The sequence below is a fragment of the Lytechinus variegatus genome, chromosome 9, assembly GCF_018143015.1.
Source record: "Lytechinus variegatus isolate NC3 chromosome 9, Lvar_3.0, whole genome shotgun sequence".
Taxonomy (NCBI): Eukaryota; Metazoa; Echinodermata; class Echinoidea; order Temnopleuroida; family Toxopneustidae; genus Lytechinus; species Lytechinus variegatus.
Genome location: NC_054748.1, coordinates 33,959,294 through 33,983,836, shown reverse-complemented (window position 1 = coordinate 33,983,836; position 24,543 = coordinate 33,959,294). Strand labels below are relative to the sequence as shown.

Genomic DNA, 24,543 nt, shown 5'->3' with positions numbered 1-24,543 from the left:
GTTAAGGAGCGGGCATTCAGCATGTTGCGAAGCGTGTGTTATCGATCATAAGGATAAATTGATCATTAGTACATGCTAGCAAAAATGTGCTCGCTAAACTCAAAATTGTTTAAAATCAGCAATAAGAATAAAAAAAAATGTGGTCTAAAATTTAATTTTTTTTTAAAATTTTATTATAGCACCTTTGACTCACAAAAAGCAAATTTTAAAGTATCAATACCATTATAGATCTAATAAAATATAATAAACTGCTACTTATGGATGACCTAAATTTATAAATATTATGGTACGCCTCCTGAATTACTTAGTAACCTACTTGAAAAAAAAGAAAAATTTTGTCATGGATTTTGACACACGAAATCCATTAGAAACGTACAAAAGAAAGCACTTTGATGATTGTCGTAAGTTTCTGCACGGCTTGTAAGCAAGACGAATGTTCATCAGTAGACATTACAAACTTTCTCCCTTCTTCATGCACCCTTGCACGTCCAAACATTCTGTCAGTGCCCCCCTCCCCTCCTCCCCCACGTTTAATGAAAAAAAAATCAATTGCCGGCCGGGAGAACACAAACTGAGCAAATGAAAATGATCCCATGTGCTTCGATCGCCGTCACCACAATCCAGGAAGAAAATATTTTCCATTTACTTAATTGGTTCGATGATTTATAAACTTCGATCCAGTTCATGTTTTCGAGCTAATATGGTCTTTAGCCAAGACACTCAGCTATGATATTTCTCAAAATGCGCTGTAAATGCGTCTGAATATACAGACTAGCATTCGAGGCGCTCCAGCGCTGATCCGTCATCACCCCTGTTATCGCACTGAGTGCCCTAGTCTATTTTCCAAAGATCCTTATACAAATAAAATGCTATTGGACCAACTGGTTATTATTGAACAAACAGCAATTAGTCCATGTGGATGGTGGATGAACTGTTGGTTTACAAAGTGTCAGTAGATGAGTTGGTAATTGGAGGAATATTCGCATTAGACCAATCGAAAAAAAATCTAAATCAATTCAATTCAGCATTAAATCAAATCGGCAGTTGTGTTCTAGTTCCATATGAACGCTACCAAGCTCTAACGTAAGTAAACTTAAAATTCGGGATTAAAATGACCAGTTCTATATTAACCATGGCAATGGTTCAAATGATCATTGAGTAATGCCGTGCGTGTTTTATTCAGGATGATGGAGGTCAACGATCTTGATGAATTTCCCTTAAATCTTTACTAATATATTTTTTTCCATGGTAAGTGGCATGTTTTGGAACGTGTGTTATCGATCACAAGCGGAAGACACAATCGATCATACGTTAAGAAACTCTGTGTTAAGAAACAATCTGAACTGTTTAAATAAACGGCAGAAATGCAAATTGTGGTTTAAGATTCAATAAATAACAAAAATTATTTGCAATTTTAAGACTAAAGCAGCTTTAAATTTTAACATGGGCCAAATGGCAACATGGTCCCATGGGCCATGGGGCAGTTCATGTTTTCGAGCTAATACGGTCTTTAGCCAAGGCACTCAGCTATGATATTTCTAAAAATGATATTTCTAAAAATGCGCTGTAAATGCGTCTGAATATACAGACTAGCATTCGAGGCGCTCCTGCGCTGATCCGTCATCACCCCTGTAATCGCACTGAGTGCCCTAGTCTATTTTCCAAAGATCCTTATACAAATAAAATGCTATTGGACCAACTGGTTATTATTGAACAAACAGCAATTAGTCCATGTGGACGGTGGATGAACTGCTGGTTTACAAAGTGTCAGTAGATGAATTGGTAATTGGAGGAATATTCGCATTAGACCAATCGGAAAAAAATCTAAATCAATTCAATTCAGCATTAAATCAAATCGGCAGTTGTTTCTAGTTCCATATGAAGGCTACCAAGCTCTAACGTAAGTAAACTTAAAATTCGGAATTGAAATGACCAGTGCTATATTAAGTATGGCAATGGTCGACATTAGACAGTTCCAGATTTGAGATCAAGTTAATGTCCTAGCCCAGCATTTTGTGTTGTCATTAAGGGCAATTTGATAGGTGTTAAAAAAAATCGGATTTAGCTAAGGCTTATATAAGGGTATGTACTCGAATGGAATTCGGTTCAAATGATCATTGAGTAATGCCGTGCGTGTTTTATTCAGGATGATGGAGGTCAAAGATCATTGATGAATTTTCCCTGAAATTTTTACCAATATATTTTTTTTCCGCGTTAAGTTGACTGAATGCGAATTCGGTATGTTTTGGAACGTGCGTTATCGATCATAAGCGAAAGACACAATTGATCATATGTTTAGGAAACGCGGTGTTAACAAACAATCTGAATTGTTTAAATACAGGGTAGAAATGCAAATTGTGGTTTAAGATTCGATGAATAACAAAAATTACTAGCAATTTTAAGACTAAAGCAGCTTTAAATTCCAACATGTGCCAAATTAGAAGTAAAAATACCATTACTAAAAATAAACTGCCTTTTATTAATATTCTAAATTTAATAGATATATTAAGATCCCTTCAAAACAGTAATTGCCTTTTACGTTTCGAAAAGATTATTTTGGAGTGGGTTACTATATGAAGGAAACCCATATATCGAACATATACGGCGGTCGGATTTTATTTATGTCAGGGGGGGGGGATGTGCCAGATTAAGGTAGAATGCCTGGGTGATGCTTGGGTTTGCATCAGAACCGAATCAGCGGCGAATTCATCTGATTGATGGTTTCGCAGTTGATTTGGTTCCGGTGTACTAGGAACTAGACCCCTACATCGTTAATGGAGCCATCCGTATAGACGTATTCGGGTAATTCCAGTTCTCCCTTCCCAAATGCGAGAAAATTCGCGAAGAATTCAGGAACATTTGTGGATGAATTCGACTCATTTTAAAGTAAAAAAAGAAGCCGAAATGCCCCCCCCCCTCCCCTACAAAAGAACCCCATAAAACTCCCGACTGTGGCCATGAAAAGTTTCATTCGGGCCACATTAGGGATGTACTCGAATGGAATTCGGTTGGATTCTGAGAGGCATTCAGCATATTCTGGGCAGTCAATTTTTGGCGATTCTGCTCTGATTCGGGATGCTCCCGAGCAATGTTATTATACATAGGTATGTTTTCCCCGCGATTCTGATTCGGGAAGTTCCCGAATCAGAGACGACTAGGATCCGAATCTATCGAATTTACCCGAATCAGGCTATATTTGGGCCGAATTCCTTTGGGAGAATTCGGTTTTGATGTAACCCTACCATTCCTTTTTTTTATTTAGAATGATGTAAGCAGGTTTCAGAATCGAAAGTTCACCCTATACCAATTTAATGGGGTTATAAATTGATATTTTATAAAATTATAGAATCATTGTTTTTCATCTTTTTTCTCTAAATAAATCTCACACATTTAACGAAGGCAATGATTAGTTGAATGAGATACTATCACAACTGCCAATATAAACACCAAATGCTAATGTGAAATAATTTGTTAATATACTGAAGGTAAAAAAAAAATAATTTTTCTGAAAGGTGACATTTCATTGGGGTTTTTTCAATTCACGATACATGAAAAGCTGCTGGCATATGATAAAAAAAATTAAAAATCTGATAACTTTCAAATATTTGATGAATTTTCCTTAAACCTAAAAAAATATTAAGATTATTTTTTTCTGCTGATTTTACAATAAAACATTTGTAAGGGTAAACTCCGAAACACAAAGATTAGCAATCAATCGCTAAATGGACTGACCAATCAAGATCAATGTTACACGCACATTTAGTTCAAAATAATCAATAGGAACCAATCAGAAGTGTTCTTTCATATTTTCTATTCATTGCTAATATTTGTGTCACGGAGCGCGCATTCAGCATGTTGCGAAGCGTGTGTTATCGATCATAGTATAAATCGATCATTAGTAGATGCTAGCGAAAATGTGCTCGCTAAGCTCTAAATTGTTTAAAATCAGCAATAGGAATGAAAATTGTGATCTAAAGTTATTTTTTTGGTTAAAAATCATAGCACCTTTGACACCCAAAAAGCAAATTTTAAAGTATCAATAGCATTAAATATCTAATAAAATATAATAAACTGCTACTTTTGAATGACCTAAATTTATAAACATTATGATACGCATCCTGTATTAACTTCCTTGGAAAATTTTTTGTTTACAAATTTTGTCATGGATTTTGATACACACGAAATCCATTAGAAACGTACGAAAGAAAGCACCTTGATGATTGTCCAAAGTTTCTGCACGGCTTGTAAACAAGACGAATGTTCATCAATAGACATTACAAACTTTCTCCCTTCTTCATGCACCCTTGCACGTCCAAACATTCTGTCAGAGCCTCCCCCCCCCCAAGCTTAATGCAAAAAATTAATTGCCGGCCGGGAGAACACAAACAAAACACCTCAAACTTAGCAAATGAAAATGATCCCTTGTGCTTCGATCACTGTCTCCACAATCCCGGAAGAAAATATTTTCCATTTACTTAATTGGTTCGATGATTTATTATCTTCGATCCAGTTCATGAGGGGGATTCTTATTTTTATTTGCCAACCAGTCAATTTGACTATTTTCGCCATTCAAATTCAAATATTTATTTCTTTTTCCTTTCTTTTTTCTTTCTCTATTTTCTTTTTTTAAATATTAGGATATCTACTAGGATTTAAAATCGAGTAGGTGTGTTTTGTTTTCGAGCTAGCATAGTCTTTAGCCAAGGCACTCAGCTCTGATATTTCTCAAAATGCGCTGTAAATGCGTCTGAATACATAGACTAGCATTCGAGGAGCTCCAGCGCTGAGCCATCATCACCCCTATTATCGCACAGCGCCCTAGTCTATTTTCCAAAGCCTTTTGCACAAATAATTTCTCGGCGAAAAATGCATACCGATTATTCGTGATCGACAACACAAAAAGAAAGTATGAAGCAGCGTCCGTTATCTATCATAAATTGTCGAAATACAGCAACATAAATGCAAAATGTCTTCAACAATTGTCAAATTGTTTATAAGATCGATACAAAATAACCTTTAACTTGCAAACAAGCAAATTTGCAAATATAAGTAACATTTATAGATATACTTAATACGACGTTTTCTGCTAATTTTACAATGAAACATGTGAGGTGAACTCAGGGCTCCGAAACACAAAGATTAGCAATCAATCACTAAATTGACTGACCAATCAAGATCAAATTTACACGCACATTGAGTCCAAAATAATCAACAGGAACCAATCAGAAGTGTTGTTTCATAGTTTCTATTCATCGCTAATATTTGTGTCACGGAGAGCGCATTCAGCATGTTGTGAAGAGTGCGTTATCGATCCTTAGAAAAAATCGATCATGGAAAGCGTTGTAACGAAAAAGTGTTCGCTAAACTCTAAATTGTTTAAATACAACAAAATGAATGAAAATTATGGTTCAAAATTCGTAATTTTTTAATGAATTATAACAGCACATTTAATTTCCCCTAAAAGCCCATTTTAATGTATCAATAGCATTATAGCTCTAAAAAATAGAATAAACTGCTACTTATGAATGACTTAAATTTAACATTATTAGGATACTCTCTTATACATTTCATATGTAAACTACAAATTTAAAATATTAATTTTGTCGTGGGTTGAGATATACACGAAACCCACTAAAAAAAGCCTGGCTTTGCTGGCACATCTAACACAAAGAATGTAATTTAGTTAGTGTGGTACAATTCTTATGAGCATCATTGGGAAGTGAATTAAAATGTATATAAATGAATCCAATTTGATGACTTGGGTATCAGCACGGCTTGTAAACAAGACGAATGTCCATATATGGACATGACATACTTTACTTACTCCCTTCATGCACCTTACACATCCAAACATTCTGTCAGTGCCCCCCTCCCCTCCTCCCCCACGTTTAATGAAAAAAAATCAATTGCCGGCCGGGAGAACACACTCAAAACACCACAAACTGAGCAAATGAAAATGATCCCATGTGCTTCGATCGCCCTCCCCACAATCCAGGAAGAAAATATTTTCCATTTACTTAATTGGTTTGATGATTTATAAACTTCGATCCAGTTCATGTTTTCGAGCTAATATGGTCTTTAGCCAAGGCACTCAGCTATGATATTTCTCAAAATGCGCTGTAAATGCGTCTGAATATACAGACTAGCATTCGAGGCGCTCCAGCGCTGATCCGTCATCACCCCTGTTATCGCACTGAGTGCCCTAGTCTATTTTCCAAAGATCCTTATACAAATAAAATGCTATTGGACCAACTGGTTATTATTGAACAAACAGCAATTAGTCCATGTGGATGGTGGATAAACTGCTGGTTTACCAAGTGTCAGTAGATGAGTTGGTAATTGGAGGAATATTCGCATTAGACCAATCGGAAAAAAAATCTAAATCAATTCAATTCAGCATTAAATCAAATCGGCAGTTGTGTTTCTAGTTCCATATGAAGGCTACCAAGCTCTAACGTAAGTAAACTTAAAATTCGGAATTGAAATGACCAGTTCTATATTAACCATGGCAATGGTCGACATTAGACAGGTCCAGATTTGAGATCAAGTTAATGTCCTAGCCCAGCATTTTGTGTTGTCATTAATGGCAATTTGATAGGTGTTAAAAAAATCGGATCTAGCTAAGGCTTATATAAGGGTATGTACTCGAATGGAATTCGGTTCAAATGATCATTGAGTAATGCCGTGCGTGTTTTATTCAGGATGATTGGGATCAAAGATCATTGATGAATTTTCCTCAAATCTTTACCAATATATATTTTTTCCACGGTAAGTTGACTGAATGCGAATCGGCATGTTTTGGAACGTGCGTTATCGATCATAAGCGAAAAACACAATCGATCATATTACAAGACACGCAGTGTTTACAAAACAATTTGAATTGTTTAAATACGGGTAAGAAATGCTAATTATGGTTTAAAATTTGATGAATAACGTAAATTAGTTGCAATTGTAAGACTAAAGCAGCTTCGAATTCCAACATTGGCCAAATTTGAAGTAAAATTACCATTACTAAGGATAAACTGTCTTTTATAAGTAAATTTAATTTGTGGATACCCACGATATGTAACAATGGTACTAGTGGTAACGTAAGGTAACTACTAATGATTATTTTGGACTGGGTTACTATATGAATGAAACCCACGTATCGAACATGTACAGCGGTCGGATTCTATGTCGGGGCATGGACCTATCAGGTCCATGGTCGGGGGGATGTGCCAGATTAAGGTATAATGTCCGGGTGATGCTTGGGTATGCATCAGAACCGAATCAGCTGCAAATTCATACGATTGATGGTTTCGCAGTTGATTCGGTTCCGGTGTACTAGGAACTAGACCCCTACATCATCAATGGAGCCATCCGTATAGACGTTTTCGGGTAATTCCAGTTCTCCCTCCCCGAATGCGAGAAAATTCGCGAGGAATTCAGGAACATTCGTGGATGGATTCGGCTCATTTTAAAGTATAAAAAAGAAGCCGAAATGCCCCCCCCCCCCTCCCCTACAAAAGAACCCAATAAAACTCCCGACTGTGCACGAAAAGTTTCATTCGGGCCACATTCGGAATGTTTTCAAATGGAATTCAGTTGGATTCTGGAAGGCATTCAGCATATTCTGGGCAGTCAATTTTTGGCGATTCTGCCCTAATTGGGGATGCTCCCGAGCAATGTTATTATACATAGGTATGCTTTCCCGGCGATTCTAAATCGGGAGTTCCTCGAATCAGAGACGAATATTATCCGCATCTACCGAAATCACCAGAATCAGGCTATATCTGGGCCGAATTCCTTGGGGAGAATTCGGTTTTGATGTAACCCTACCAATTTTTATTTATTTATTTTATTTTTTATTTAGAATGATGTTAGCAGGTTTCAGAATCTAAAGTTCACCCTATTTCAATTTAATGGGGTTATAAATTGACGATTGGTAATTGGAGGAATATTCGCATTAGACCAATCGGAAAAAAAAATCTAAATCAATTAAATTCAGCATTAAATCAATTCGGCAGTTGTGTTTCTAGTTCCATATGAAGGCTACCAAGCTCTAACGTAAGTAAACTTAAAATTCGGAATTAAAATGACCAGTTGTACATTAACCATGGCAATGGTCGACATTAGACAGATCCAGATTTGAGATCAAGTTAATGCCCTAGCCCAGCATTTTGTGTTATCATTAATGGCAATTTGATCTAGCTAAGGCTTATATAAGGGTATGTACTCGAATGGAATTCGATTAGATTCTGGGAGGTATTCAGCATATTCTGGGCAGTCAATTTCGGGCAATTCTGCTCTGATTCGGGGGGCTCCCAAGCAATGTTATTATACATAGGTGCGTTTCCCGGCGATTCTGATTCGGGGAGTTCCCGAATCAGAGACGAATAGGATCCGAATCTATCGAATTTACCCGAATCAGGCTATATTTGGGCCGAATTCCTTAGGGAGAATTCGGTTTTGATGTAACCCTACCATTCCTTTTTTTTATTTAGAATGATGAAAGCAGGTTTCAGAATCGAAAGTTCACCCTATACCAATTTAATGGGGTTATAAATTTATGTTTTATGAAATGATATTTTTTTTTCTTTTTTTCTCTCTCAAATAAACCTCACAAGTGACGAATGCAACAATTATTTGAATGAGATACGATCACAACGTTTGTAATCACTCGCGTTTGTAATCACTCACGTCGCGTTCGAAATCACAAAACCCGAGTGATTACGAACCCGCCGCGACGCGAGTATTTATAAACTGCCATTACAACTGCCAATACTAAAACACAAAATGTGGATGTGAGGAAATATGTATATATGCAGAATTTAAATTTTAAAAAATAAATCATTTTTCTAAAAAGTGACATTTCATTTATTTTTTTAATTTCACAATACATGAGGAGCTGCTGGCATATGATGAAATAAAAATAAAAAATCTGAAAACTTTCAAATATTTGATGAATTTTCCTTAAACATTCAACAATATCATTCAGATTATTTTTCTGCTGATTTGACAATAGAACATTTGTAAAGGTGAACTCCGTAACACAAAAATTATCGATCAATCGCTAAATGAACTGACCAATCAAGATCAATGTTACACGCACATTTACAACAGGAACCAATCAGAAGTGTTCTTTCATATTTTCTATTTATCGCTAATATGTATGTTGCGGAGCCAAGAACGCACATTCAGCATTTTATTTTTTTAGTGATTTTTTTTATTGAGTAGTTTTTATTGACAACTTCAATTCATATACAAAATAAAATATATATAACAAATAGAACTTTGAAACATAATATTTTCCTGAATGTTACAATAAAACACAATGTCAGACATCTACCAATACATAATTATAAATAACATTGATGATAATTACATGCATCAAGAAGAAACTTCTACAGAAAATTCCAACATATTGTTTTTTATTCAGTGTCAAATAAATAAGAGAAATTTTCCAAATACAAAAATAAATAAATAAAAAAAACATTAATAAAACCTAAACGAATTGAAGCCATCAGCATATATACTTTTTAACCCATCACCTCGGCCTCCTCACCCAAATAAATTCAAACACAAACTCAGCCCTGGTCCTTACCCCCCCACCCTCCCTTGTCGTGTTATGAAGGCGCGTTATCGACCATAAGGAGAAATCGATCTTGATTATATGGGAGCAAGCAGCGTTCATTAAATTCTAACTTGCTTAAATTACAGCAATATGAATGAAAATTACGGTAAAAAATATGTAAACGTTTTTTTTTATCTAAAATTAAAGCGCTTTAAGTTTCCAGATACCAATATAAGAGTATTAATAGCCTTAAATACTTCAAAATATAATAAACTGCAACTTATAAATAATTTTAATTTTTATATATAAGCTCCCCTTTCCTATTGTTAATCAAAATGAATTGTTACCAAATTTTGTCGTGGATTTTTTGATATATTTACGAAGTCCACTAATATTACTCGCTGGCCGCGCTGGCGGATTCGACATCATAAACGTCATACAATTAGTTCAATCAGTCGAAAAGACCTCAAAAATAGCTCCTTTTATCCAAGTAATACTAGAGAGTTTTTGCAGCTTGGTGCGGATGAAAATACCTCTTTTTATTCGGCCATTGCAGTCAGCCCGCAACACTGAGAAAAGTCCGCTATTTTATCGTACGCGTATGCAAGACTCTCGCCGGCTTGAATACGTAATGAGCTGGGAGACCGAATTTCTACTGCCCTTGTAAGACCCGAAACCATATCCCAATTACGTTGAGTTATATACCATTCGAAAGCTTAAGAGTTGTTCTTTCTCGTAAACCTAACCAATTTGAAGAATTAAACATTTAAAATATGATTAATTCGGATGAAAACCATAAAAAATATGAATATTTTTCACCTTTAAACATGGGTAAAATAGACCAGCGTAATGACCCGAAAGCAAAATGTTTGAGGTACAAGTTGAAAGAATATATTCTTACCTTTAAGAATAATGTCTGATTATATCACAAAATTGTTTGCACGGGTCAGGTGAACGAATAAATCATTGCCTTGCATAGTTAATTTTGACGAATATGACAAGATTCCAGGTTTCGCGAAAATGCGATCACCTGATTGGTCAGAGCTCCGAGTGCGACGATGAGAACGAACTTTCTCGAAGGACGACACTTTTTCCGTCAGGATTATTCCATGAAAACAAATGTTTTGTGAATGTCCCGTGCTAATTATGAAAATAATTCTATCATTATTCAATTCAAGGGATAAAACTGTTCTTCTAAGACAAAATTAAGCTTTGGATTTTGGTTATTTAGCCCGTGATTAATTTCTTCGGTCCCACGTAACCAACTTAGTGTATGGATTTCGCAGCTGACCGGCCAGGCATACAGGCGTTGCCAGTAGATCTCTACCGCGGAGATCTATGCTTGGCCTGCAATCTAGTTTCCCAGAAACAAAACCACATTTCGTATAAATTCTTGGATCCAGATATGAATGATAACATATTTTAAAAACAAAATTTAACAAACTAATAAAACAGACTTCCTTCTTGGAATTTTAAACCGACTGTCGGATAGTTTCGTAGTAAACCCATGTTATCCATTGCAGTTGAAAAACAGGAGAAATCATATTTTAAACTAAGGGGAAGGGGTTCAGATTGATCGAGCCATAGTGTTACATAGTGTTGTGCCTTGGGATTTACACCGATTGGATTCATGCAATGCACTGAATGACATGCAAAATCAATTTAACAATTAAATTTTTTTGAAGTTCTAGCATAGAATGTTGGATGAGTCTACACTGCATTTTTTACATTGGGGGGGTTGAAGCCAAAATTATTTTGATAACTTATGTATACAATAACATGACTACCATTAAATGATTTTGTTTAGTTACATAGTCCCGAGTCCATTGCAGAAAGTTCTGATCAAACACAATTTGCTTTTTAACCAATGAATGCACATAATTATAAGGAACTTGCGCTTGAAATTTGAGTTGCGTATAAACTTGACTCTTTCTGCAACGGGCCCCAGGAGAGTTCTAATAAAGCTATTCATAAAGCTACGCACAACTTCATGCACAACAGGAGCATATTCTCAAGCTTAGATGGCGGGGGGGGGACCCGTCCCCCCTAAATTTGAGGCGGGGGGACGACCCCCCCCCCTAAATTTTTTGTTCATAACCTTTTTGGGGGGGGGGGGGTGATTGTGGTTGATACCCTTCTTTTTTTTTGCTTTCACATTTTTTACCTGCATCCATCCCATAATTTCAGGTGGTCCCCCTAAATTGTTTGCTTCTGCTCCAATGTTCTCAGGTGCTAATCCAGTTACAAAGAAATATATCATTCAGCACAAGAAAGGGTCACCACTTGTGTGCAAAGTCATTTGTAACTTACTTTATGAAACATCCATCCGTTCTGAAAACTTGTGTCGATTATAAGTGTTTTCACATGGTATTCAGCACATACATCAACAACAACAAACAAAAACATATCTATTCACTTTCCCACTCTTACACAGCTTAAAACACTGAAGGTTCAAAGTCAAACATGCACACTTCATTTTATCTTATTACTCTGGAGGCTCACAAAAATAAAAGACAACTGCTCTATGAAATTTCCTGTTGATATAAAATGTTAACACAACTTTATATAGAATAAAATCTTGAACACAATATTGCTACATGTAGGCACACATGAAAAATAGTGTCTGTAAGAGATCCTTAAATGCAATGGTAACAAAATGACTGCATACTAAAACGTTTGTTAAAAGGTAAAATATAATAGTCTCAGTATTGAATATCTTTTCACATTGCACTATGGTTTTCAGCCGAGAAAGATATCAAACCGATTTTGATACCGTTTTATAACAAAAATAGTTTCTGCCATTTCTTCAAAGACCAAACTGTCAAGAAAAGTTTGGTTTGCCTTCGTGCAAATCACGACACAGATAAATATATATGTACACATGTAGATCTCAGGTCTAACTCCAAGAAAAGAAAAAATCTTGATGAAACAAGGCATACTAACATACATGTGCATGTAGAAATAAGTTCTTTAATTGTCAAATTAGTTGACAGGTCTTATATTTGGAGACAGCAATTAGTACTGCAAACAAATTTGTGAGCTCTTGTAACAATAAAACTCCATATACATGTAACATACGATGCAAACACAGCACATTGTGTGTCTTTTTTCCCTCTCTTGAATCTAAAGTCGCTAATCTTCTACGCACTTTGGGTTTTCTTACCAAAGTGGCAGGCTGGGATTGATTCTCAATACTGAATGATGGTGATGGGTTGTCAATAGAGGATGTATCTGCCTGAACAGGACCTGCATATTGCACATCAAGTTGCTCATTTTTGTGTAAAATTTCAGATGTTGGTTTTGGTTGCTGAGCCATGATGGATGTCCCATGTCAACTTCTAGATTTATCAAAAGTAACAGCAGCATATGGAGTGACAACATCAACATTATCAATGGACACAATGGTAAATGCAGATGTTTCAATTTCAGAGAGGGGCCCAGCTTGTGCACGTTTATCATGAATATCCTGTAAGAATCGATCTAATGTACTTTCAGAGCAAGAAAATCCTATTTGATTTAAGATCTTTAACAACTTTGTTGAATGAGACATTTTCTTGACACAGTTGGCAACAATGACATGCAAAGGGTAGTTGTTCTCATCATTTATGATGAATTGCAACAAGAGTATTGTAGCAACTCTTCTCTGTTTCCTTCTGTGACTGGCCTGCCCTTTTTCAGATGGAAACTGTACATATTCTTTAACAATATTCATGTCAGATTGCTTGAAAAATTTGATCTCATCCTGAGTAGATGTTATGATACAAATAATGTTCCAAATAAGGGGGGTGAATAAATCAAAAGCAGTCTCAAATTTGAATTCAGCTAAGGACATTGGGTTCGCAATAAAATGAGCGGTTATGTCCCTTCCTTGTTTGCGTAATAATTCATTGCATTCCAGTGCAATTTTTCTGAACTGCATATTACAATCTGATTCGGTATTAGTGAAGGAAAAAGATTCATCATCCATCATCTCAATATCATCACTTGATTGATTACTTTGGACCTTGTTGAGTTTTGAGTGTGACAAATGCCAAGCGCATAGAATATCTTCATGTGATAAATGTGAAGGATAATAAAACAAACCATATTTGCGTGCAATTCTGTGCGTAGACAAAAGATCACCAAACTTATGAATTATCCTACCGTTAAGATATGAAGGGCTTTTCTTCATATGTTCATAATACATATCTTCCTTGCATATTATTCTCAGTTTTGAAACATAGTATTTGTATACAGTTAAAAGCAAAAAACATTTATCTTTTTCACATAATGTACATACATACGAATAAACATCATACAACACTTTGTCTGGTATTGTTTCCTGAGTTGTCTTGTTAATTTCATGTTGTGCAGCTTCAATTTTCAGCATTTTTTGTAGTTCATCAATTGATGAAGCTGGTTTATTCATTTGTTTCAAAGTGTATCTGTAACATGAACTGCATAAAATACTCTCGGCATTAAGAGACAGATTTTCATTTATATTGTTAAGTCTCTCTTTATCTATGTCAACCATCGTTGCACATGAATACCTTCTGTCTTCCGTTTTAATATAATCTTCACAAACAGAACAGCATTCCCAATTCTGGAACCGTGACAGCTGTGTGCGGTGCTTTATACATAATGATAATGTTTCCGGGATTGAAATACATTTTAAGGAAAAACAATTATTGAATGATTCAAGAGTGCAATTACAATCTCTCTGAGATGTGTCAGTGCACATATCAAAAAACGATAAAAAACAAACACTCCTTTCTTTCTTCCTATGTTTTTGTGGAGTGTACATGGGATCCTTCAATTTTTTTGTGTATTTTGCCATGCATTTAGCACAAATACAACTTTCCATATCTACATGACATAAATTCTTAATGAGTTCAACTAATTCAACTGATTTTACATTTAACAGATGGGAATATTTAACAGATTTACAATTACATATCTTGCAAGGACCACATTCCTGCTTCTGGCATGCAGGTAAAAGCCTTTTCTTTACCCCAACGATGGATTGGAAGTATTACATGTACATGTAACATCAGATCTCAGCAACAAGATTGGTTCAGGAGGCCTATCTGTTGGCTGGGTTGGTTGGCTGTCATTAAATGATGGCAAGCTTGATGGTGAGCATGGCAAAGATTGACTGGAGTGCAAGCCTAGCAAAGGTTGAGTGGATGGTAAGATAGATGGTGAGCATGGCAAAGGTTGGCTGGACGGCAAGCTTGATGGTGAGCATGGCAAAGGTTGGCTGGACGGCAAGCTTGGTGGTGAGCATGGCAAAGGTTGAGTGGACAGCAAGTCAGGTGGCCTTCCAGAGGGCTGACGAACAATGCTGTCCGTCATTTTGGAAGCAGGTGTAGGAAACAAGATGGTCACTCCAGTAGCCTGGAAGAGAAAGGGGGAAAAATCATATTAACTCTTTTTAAAAAAAAATTCTTATTGTACATGTTATGTCATCTGCCCAGGTAATGATATTCTTGCAAAGCTCTGAGACATATATACATGTACATGGTACTACTAATACTACTACTAATAATAATATAGGATATTTATATTGCGCACATATCCACCTTATTAGGTGCTCAAGGCGCTCCTATATTACCCGGCTAAGCTAGGCGTTCATAGCGCACACATCTTTCTAAGGTATTACTTCCTACTGGTACCCATGCTAACATGCGTACTAACATGCTTTCCTTTTTAACAAGGCATATAAGTATGACCATATACTGTTAAGATTATATTAATATTTTTGTTAAAATACACAAGCCTGAATTCTGCAATTGGTAATTTCTTCAGGGCAGTGTTTAGAGATAGAGACGGCCAAGATATAAAGTTCACAAAAACAGGGAATTCTTGATCCTTTTGGTTAAATATATTGAGCATGGGTAAGGGTAAGCTCTATCAACTTGGATGTACATGTACATATTTATTGTACAGCTACTTATATGATATCATTTTGTGACTAACTTACATTTAATGAACCATCACTTGGCCTAGAACATGGAAACGTTGATGGCAAAGCACTATTTGGTGAATTTTCGGCAGAAAATGGTGACAGCTGAGATGGACGAAAGTGGGACTGATCCGTGCTAGGGACAGCTGATGCCTGTCAAGAAACACAGAGTAATAGTGTGTTAATTCAAGATAAAAAAAGCCCCTGAATGCAGCAAATATGTCATTCACAGATAAAAGTTTACATGGAAATTAAATGTACATTATTTGGACGAGCCCATACATTAACTTCCAAACTCCCCAATGTGTGAAAAAAAAAAATGTAGTAGGCCAATAGTGTTTGTAGTACTGAACAGTGTTGTATTAGTATATGTGCACATGTCATGGTATGCATCAGAAAGTAATTTCATAATCATACACACTCACAATTTTGCTACATCCGGGAAAAGGCAAAGCAAAGCCAGGGAACTTACAACAGTCAATAGAAAGCGAAAGATGATGAAAAATGTTTTAAAAAATATTTTCAGTCTTAATAATATTCCAAAAGTAATGAATGGTCAAAATAGCTCAACAGTGATTTTGTTTCCTAAAGTCTAACCAACACACATTTGGTAGGCCTAATACGATACATTTCATTTTCAAATTCAATCAAGTGACCAAGATTCGCAAGAAATATTTCACATGCATTTGCGAGGGGTCCGATAGGAAGCTACTAAAAAGAAAAAAAAATGGCAAAATGTAGTAGGCCTAGGCCTACTGTAGTCGATAATTTATGTACTAATGAAAGTCTGGTGAATTTTATGAGAATAATGTGTTCGATATGATTGAATTCATGAAAAGTGTGCGGTAATACGATCCACTGGCACTACTAGTCATACAGTTGTTATCTGTCCGGACGATCAATTTTAGAAAGTCATTTGGAAAAAATTACAAGTGAAGTTTCAATTTTTAGTACAAAATGTTAGGAAATATTGTAGAGAACAAAATACATGATTACAGCTATTGAATTGATATTTTTAGTGTAATCCAAAGACAAAAAAGAAGGCTTCAAAATTATAAAGTGTCCGGACACCCGACCCCCCATCTAGTATGGCAGTGAGTCCAAACTTCGCGCGTGTCCAAACTTTGCGGACGGTCATTATCTCCAAAACTAGCCAATATCCATAAAATCTGACATCATCATCAACGTGAAAAGCGACCTGAAATTACCCTTCGGTGAAAGTTTCTTTAGGATGAGTTCAGTATTCAAGAAAATATTGGCAAAAGATCGGCAAATTCGTCACCGCTGGCGACCGTTTTGAAGAAATCAACAAGCATCATGATATCACCATTTTGCAAGCAGAAATCATAAAAAATGTGAGTTAAATATGGTACTAACCGATTCCATAGCATTTTGCCATCAATCTGATATAAATATTTCACTTTTTGAGCTTGAGTTTTTGTTTAAATCTCCACAAAAGCTTTGGTGCGCGAAGTTAGGTCACACTTTTTCTGAACGGTTTTCCAGCACAGCCCGCATTCGCCGATCGGAATAGAATTTTGAGATCGCGATACCGGCGAAACCCCTTGACCTACTTTACATTTTCTTCCATGATTTTATAGTTTACGATCTTGCCGTCAATGTGGTAACTATTTCTTGAATTGGTTTTGTATAAATTATGAATATTTTGTGAACAAAATTAAGCCTGATGAATATTTTTGAAAAGTGCGCGAAGTTTGGACACCCCATCATAATACACTGCCACTGGCACATGCACTGGTGCAGCACACCGTACCGTATACGTGGGACTGACATAAGATTTCTGCAAAATACAAACACGCGCCAACTTACCTTCCGCTAATATCCCGCGCCAATCTATCAGAATATTCCTCCAACTTCCGGTGAAAAAAAGAAGACGAGATTTGTGATTTTTTAATGTTTTCACGTCCGAAAGCAAAATACTTTAACCAGCACTCCAACTCAATTCTATTTTTCTCAAAGCATGTGCCAATCTGAAGTAATTTTTGTGAATGCACGGGTCAAGTGATCAAAAAACGTAAGTTGATGCAAATTTTACTTTAAAAAAAAAAGCTAAAAATATTTTGTTTCTTAATATATTTTTTAAATTCATTTTAAGGTGAAATGTAAAAATTCATACATCAAAAGATAGATAATTTTATACTGATCATGTTGAAAGATAAAGAGGATACAAATTATGGTGTCTAACTTCATTTATATCCCATACAGTATAAGTATGCATTTCTCGCTACGAATCTTTCAGACGAATCTCGCGACAAAACAGCGACGGTGCTGTCACGAGACCGTACGATAAATCCCGCTCAAATAGCTCATTACGTGCGGCGTTGCGCTCTGACTGATTGATACCCTAAATATTGACCAAGTTTCGTGCTTTTTGTATCTTTATAAAGAAGAAAAATCAAGGTTTCATGTCATGTGTCTGGATTTTTAAAAAGCTTTTGTAACATAGGTGAAACTTTTGATCTAAAACATGAAACAAACAATAATTTTCGTGCAGCAAACCTTTTTGTTTTTACAGTGAATTTCTGGTAGGGCCCAAACAATTTTTAGCTAAAGATCTAAGCTTTAATATGATATAATTTTATACGAAGAGGTATCTTAGATGGGTCAGCAGCCAGCTTTTCAGAGGCCAAGCACATTTAGCAGTTAAATACTGCGCTCTGATTGGTCATAGAGACCACACACCCACGCAAATTCCAATGTTCCCACGCTGGGCTTCTGCAAGGTCACACTCCCCATGTGGTAATCTCTTCAAATTACCCGCGCCTGTTGTTTTGAACACACTATTCAACCAATCAGAACTCTGGATTTTATGCTACTCAGAAATGTTAGAAATCTCGTCTTGCATTTTGGTGGAAAAAGCTGACTGCTGACCCATCTAAAAGGTGCCATATATCAAGAGAGACATTGTAAGAAAGTATAGATTTTGAGCTTTCTGATGATATAAATAATGTTTGTGCCTCATAAAACACAAAATTTTGCACAAATTGCAAGAAAAAAAAAGAGAAAGAAATTTCAGTTTGAGGCATCTTTTCATGCCTGTAATTAACTTATTTATCAAAATATTTTTTTAAAGAAATAATCAGTATAAAAGAGGAACCTTTACTCTGTTACTTAAGAAGAAAATGGTTAAATTCTTTGAGAAACATAGTCTCATAATTCACGAGATTTTGCAGGGACATGAATTCAGCTACGAGAGGACTTGGGTAAATCTTGCTCATTTTCTCATTAACGCAGGGGCTTGCAGACTTACTGTAATTACTACGAGCATTATGAACTAAATTGAAAGGTGTGTAAATAAATATAATTTGTTGTAAGTTCTTGCACGACTTGTAAATAAGACGAATGTCCATTTAAAGACATTACATACTTATTTCCTTCATCCATCGTTGCACACCCAATTGACACCCAAACATTATGTCTGAGCCCCCCCCCCCCCCACTTGATGCAAAGAAAAAGATCAATTGCCGGCTGGGAGAACACAAACAAAACACAACAAAGTGAGCAAATTGAATTGAATTTATTACCAAATATCACTGCCAGGTACAATTACAAGGAATAGTACATCACATATAAACGAAATATTTGGTAATTGGAGCTTACATAATAGCAAGATGCTAATCAAGGTTGGCCTCAAATAATCTCATTATAATAGTTTTAACAATAAATTTTTACTAAATCTCAATATTGTACACCAAATTCAATACTAATTCTACTTTTACTATTGCAAAAAATTTCGATCATTTTCAGTGAACATGTTTACACTATTTACAAGAAAAAAATATTTTAATTATTCACAAAATCTATATATAGAATTATTAGTTTCAGGCAGTCTTTTACCATACCAAATTAATTATTATCTTCCAGCAGCATTAATTTTAACGATTTGCTAAATATCTTTCGACTGGTGGTGTTTCTAATATTACTTGGCAGATGATTCCATAAAGTAGGACCAGAAAATTAAATTGATTGTTTTCCCAAATTGGTATTATTTTTGTCAAGATTAACATTTCGCTTTTCTCTATTTCTTGTATTGTAAGGATTGTCTATTAATGAAAAGTAATCAATAAAACTATGCGGCAACCGATTGATAATTAAATCGTGCATAGATACTCCTATCAAATATTGGTATTGTTTGAAAATATCGAGAATATTTAGATCATATAATAAAGGAGCAGAGTGATAAGTATGATGGTTGAAAGTCATTATTCTAGCTAATCGTTTTTTGAAGTAATAATATAGGGTTCAGGGTTGTTTTGCACGTCCCACCCCATACTTCCAGACCATACGATATTATGTGGTAAAATAAATGAGTTGTATAACATAACTGAGATTCTCTTTGTTACATAATTCCTCAATATCTAAAATATTCCATTTTTTTTGCTTAGCACATTGCAGATAATGTCAACCTGTTTCTTCCACGTAAGGTTTTTGTCGATGCATATACCAAAAAATAATGATGATAATGAAAATGATCCCATATGCTTCGATAGCTGTCCCCACAATTCCGGAAGAGAATGTTTTCCATTTACTTACATGTAATTGGTTCGATGATGTATAAATTTCGGCCCAGTTCATGTTTTCGAGCTAGAATAGTCTTTAACCAAGGCACTCAGATATGATATTTCTCAGAATGCGGTATAAATGCGTCTGAATACATAGACTAACATCCGAGGTGCTCCAGCGCCGAGCCATCATCATCCCTGTTAACGCACAGTGCCTTAGTTTATTTTCCAAAGTTTTTTGCACAAATCATATGACGGCTGCAAATGCGTATGGATTATAACGGATAATTCGTGATCGACCACACTCATAAAAAGGCAGAATAAAGCAGCGTCAGTAAAACGTTCTAAATTGTTGAAATACAACAATATAAATGCAGAATGTGTCAAAATATTGTAAATTTGTTTAAAGAACAATATTAAAACACCTTAAGCTTCCACACAGGCCTATTTGTATGCATAGGCGGATCCAGGGGGAGCCCCCCCCCCCATCGGCGCAGCAAAAAAAAGAAAAGGGGGAAAGAAAGAAAAAAAGAAAAAGAAGGGAAAAGAGAGGAAAAAGGAAGGGGAAACATAAGAGGACGAAGACGATTGAATGAAATAAGATGAGGGGAAGACTTGGAAGTTGTTTTTTTTAATTTCCATGTCCCTATATAAAATTTTCACTCGCGCTTTGCGCTCGCATTGCTTTTTAGGTGATTTACATATCTTGCTCAATATGGAGCTTATATATCAAATTTTGAACTCAATATACAAAACATATTTCAGCTCCAGTCGGAAGTCAAACTTCCATTCACCCTTATTACACACGCTAAAATTTCCTTATAACCCCGTACTATAGATGGGGCTAAATTTAGCACCACCTATTATAGTACGCGGTTAAACGTAGCCCAGTTTCTTTTTACACGGCATTTTTGCAAAGTCTGTGGGCTAACCCCACCGTTAGTACGGAATTATTTGGCCCAGCAAAAAAGCAGGGTTATCCCAGCATTTTTTTTTGTTTTGAAGTAGTATTTATTAAATCATTCAGTTCAAAATCATACATACAAAAATATATTAAGAAAACACCGTTCACAAAGTCAAATAAATAATTATTCATAATACAAAAAAGAATTGTACATACAATAAAAAATACAGAATCGAGTCATCAAGAACAAAATAGATACAACACTCTAAAAAATGAAGCGCTAATTAGCTCTCGATAGCGTGTATAGTGACTGCACTTCGGAGTGCTGATTTGTCTAGTTCAAATTTGAACTGGACAAATCAGCACTCCGAAGTGTGTATTTGGGTTTTGTCAGACGTGTATCAATCAGATATGATTAGTTACGTCTGGGACCGACCTTTTACGTCACCATCCGAAAGACGTGACCAGGGCTCGAACCTCTGCATCAATTTGTAACTTCTCCACAGCTTGGATTACATGCGCACGCCACAACGCCCAGTCAAATGCCTATACACGCTCTTTAAGAGCTAAATTAGCACTTCATTTTTTAGAGTGAACAAAAGATCTTATAGCGACGCAACTGAACTGAATGAGTAAACGAAGTAAAAAGCCCTCCCATCCCAACTGCCCCCCCCCCTCCCCCACATCTCATCCAAGCCCAAGAAGCGCGGCCTGCTTCCCTCCCCTCAACCCTATAGCTACCCTCCATTCCAGCCTACCTACCTTCTGAGCCACAAGCAATTGCGGTGATATAAGAGCGATAGTATGGGGTTAAGATCGCTAGTGTAAAACAAAAGTAGTAAGTGGTCTAAGCGCTCCCATTGTTTGTAAATATAGGTAGCGTCAGAGTCAAATTAAATACGATCTTTTCTGCTTTCACAAAAAACATTTGTAAGGGTGAAATTCAGGGCTCCATAACTCAATGATTAGCGATCAATCGCTAAATGGACTGACCAATCAAGGTCAATGTTACACGCACATTTACAACAGGAACCAATCAGAAGTTTTCTTTCATATTTTCTATTCATCTCTAATATTTGTTATGGAGCGCTCATTCAGCACGTTATGACGGTGCGTTATCGATCATCACGAGAAATCGATCAGTAGTGATGGAAGCAGCAGTGTTCGCTTAACACTAAATTGTTTAAAATACAGGAATATGAATGCAAGATATGGCTAAAAATTAATGATTTTGTTTCTACTTAAAATTAAAACACCTTCTATTTTTCGATAAACCAATTTTAAAGTATTAATAGCATTCTAAATACTCCAAACTTATAATAAACTGCTACTTATCATTATCTTAAATCTAATATATAAATACCTCTCTTTCACCGAAGCGTAAAAACAATTTGTTACTTATTTTTATCGTGGATTTTTATATAAACACAAAGTCCACTTTATTTTCATATGGAAGAAATGACTGAATCAACGTGAAGAACGTCGCTGTAAGAGAAATGTCAGTTGTTGTAGTAAACACATGAGCAAGTCTGTAAAACCATATCATCGAGGATCGAGATCTGCTACAGTAACATAAACTGAACTTTGTGAAATCTTGAAATTTACCCTGAAATAAGTTCACACTGAAGACCACCAACAAAGATAAGCGCACGTGGGACAGAGTATTGGTATTATTGCTTTGTATGTCGGCCCGACGCTTGACCCGAATCCTTTGCTTATTTGCCGATTTCTCAGCAATTACACAATTTCTTCCATAATTCCTTTGAACATGCGTTTTATTTATACAAACAGACACTTTGGTGGTCATTTCAATGGATTCTGTACGGCTCATTTTTATATCATGATTACCACAACTGGCATTTACCTTTAATTTGTTGCAGTAAAATGAATACGAGCATTGTGAAATTAATTGAAATGTTAGTAAATGAATATGATTTGTTGTCCTACTAAAACTTTTTGCACGGCTTGTAAACAAGACGAATGTCTATTTATAGACATTATATACTTATTCGCTTCATCCTCACCTGCACAGACAATTCACACCCAAACAGTATGTCTGTGCCCCCCTGCTTAATTCAAAGAAAAAAAATCAATTGCCAGGAGAACACAAACTGATAATGAAAATTATCACATGTTCTTCGACCACTGTCCCCTCAATCCCGGATGAATATAATTTCCATTTACTTAATTGGTTCGACGATTTATAAATTTCGGCCCAGTTCATGTTTTCGAGCTAACATAACAAGATATATGCGACTTTCTCCTTCTTTGGAAGTATTTAAGAAACATCTCAATACATGATTTTTAATCAATAATATTTATATGTATTCGTTATTGTAATTTTCTATTCCATCATTGTGTTAAGCGCTGTGAAACGATGATATATTGTAAGAGCGCTATATAACCGAACATTTTATTATTTAGCTAAGGCACTAAGCTCTGATATTTCTCAAAATGCACTATAAATGAGTCTTAATACATAGACTAGCTTCCGACATTTGTAAGGGTGAACTTCGGGGCTCCACAACACAAAGAGTAGCGATCAATCACCAAATGGACTGACCAATCAAAATCAATGTTACACGCGCATTTAGTCCAAAATAATCAACAGGAACCAATCAGAAGTGTTCTTTCATATTTTCTATTCATCGCTTATATGTGTGTTGCGGAGCCCAGAACGCACATTCAGCAAGTTGTGAAGCGTGCGTTAACGATCATAAGAAGAAATCGATCATGAAAATAAGGAAGCGCTAGTGTTCGCTGAACTCTAAATTGTTTGAATTACAGGAATATGAATCAAAGTTATGGTCTATTTTTTTAATTTGTGTTAATTTAAGATTAAAGCACCTTTGGTTTCGAGATATGCCAATTTAAAAGTATTAATAGCATTATAAATACTTCTAAAATTAAATAAACTGCTACTCATGAATAACCGAAATACTTATAATTTAGAATATTCTTGCTACTTGTTGTCGTTTATAAAGTATCCTTGAAAATCATATTATGTCGTGAATTTTGATACACACGAAATCCGCTAAAGAAAATCGTCTAGTCTAGCCGTTTAGGATACGGTAATATTACTAAGAGCATTATAGTGAACTAATTTGAAATGTGTATAATTGGTGTGGAGCGTTGTGGCCCAGTGGATAAGTCTTCTGACTTTAAAACGGAGGGTCGTGGGTTCGAATCCCAGCCATGGCGTGATTTCCTTCAGCAAGAAATTTATCCACATTGTGCTGCACTCGACCCAGGTGAGGTGAAGGGGTACCCGGCAGGATTAACTCCTTGAATGCATGAGCGCTGAAAGGCAGCTCGAGCTAAAGCCGGGGTAATAATAATCATAATAATAATAACAACGCGCCTCGGAATAGAATATTTCTAGATAGATGGCGCTATTTAAATGCTTTTTATTATTATTATTATTATTGTTATTGTTATTAAATGAATATAATTTAATAACTTTCTTAAGTTTTTCCACGGCTTGTAAACAAGACGAATGTATATTTATAGACATTACATTACATACATATTCCCTTCATACACCGTTGCACAAACAATTCACACCCAAACATTATGTCAGTGCCCCCCTTCCCCCCCCCCCCCGTTTAATGAAAGAAAA

At 35.8% G+C, this 24,543-nt stretch overlaps 1 protein-coding gene across 1 annotated transcript; it reads right to left on the bottom strand.

Annotated features, from left to right (window-relative positions):
• Positions 1 to 12,083: 12,083 nt before the first annotated feature.
• On the bottom strand, positions 12,084 to 17,846 carry LOC121422054. The gene is made up of 3 exons (XM_041616857.1): positions 17,328 to 17,846; positions 15,516 to 15,650; positions 12,084 to 14,929 (listed from the first exon to the last, which is right to left on the bottom strand). Exon 3 carries the CDS (start codon positions 14,394 to 14,396, stop codon positions 12,885 to 12,887), a length of 1,512 nt encoding a protein of 503 aa, XP_041472791.1. The 5' UTR covers positions 14,397 to 14,929; positions 15,516 to 15,650; positions 17,328 to 17,846; the 3' UTR covers positions 12,084 to 12,884.
• Between the last annotated feature and the right edge of the window lie 6,697 nt (positions 17,847 to 24,543).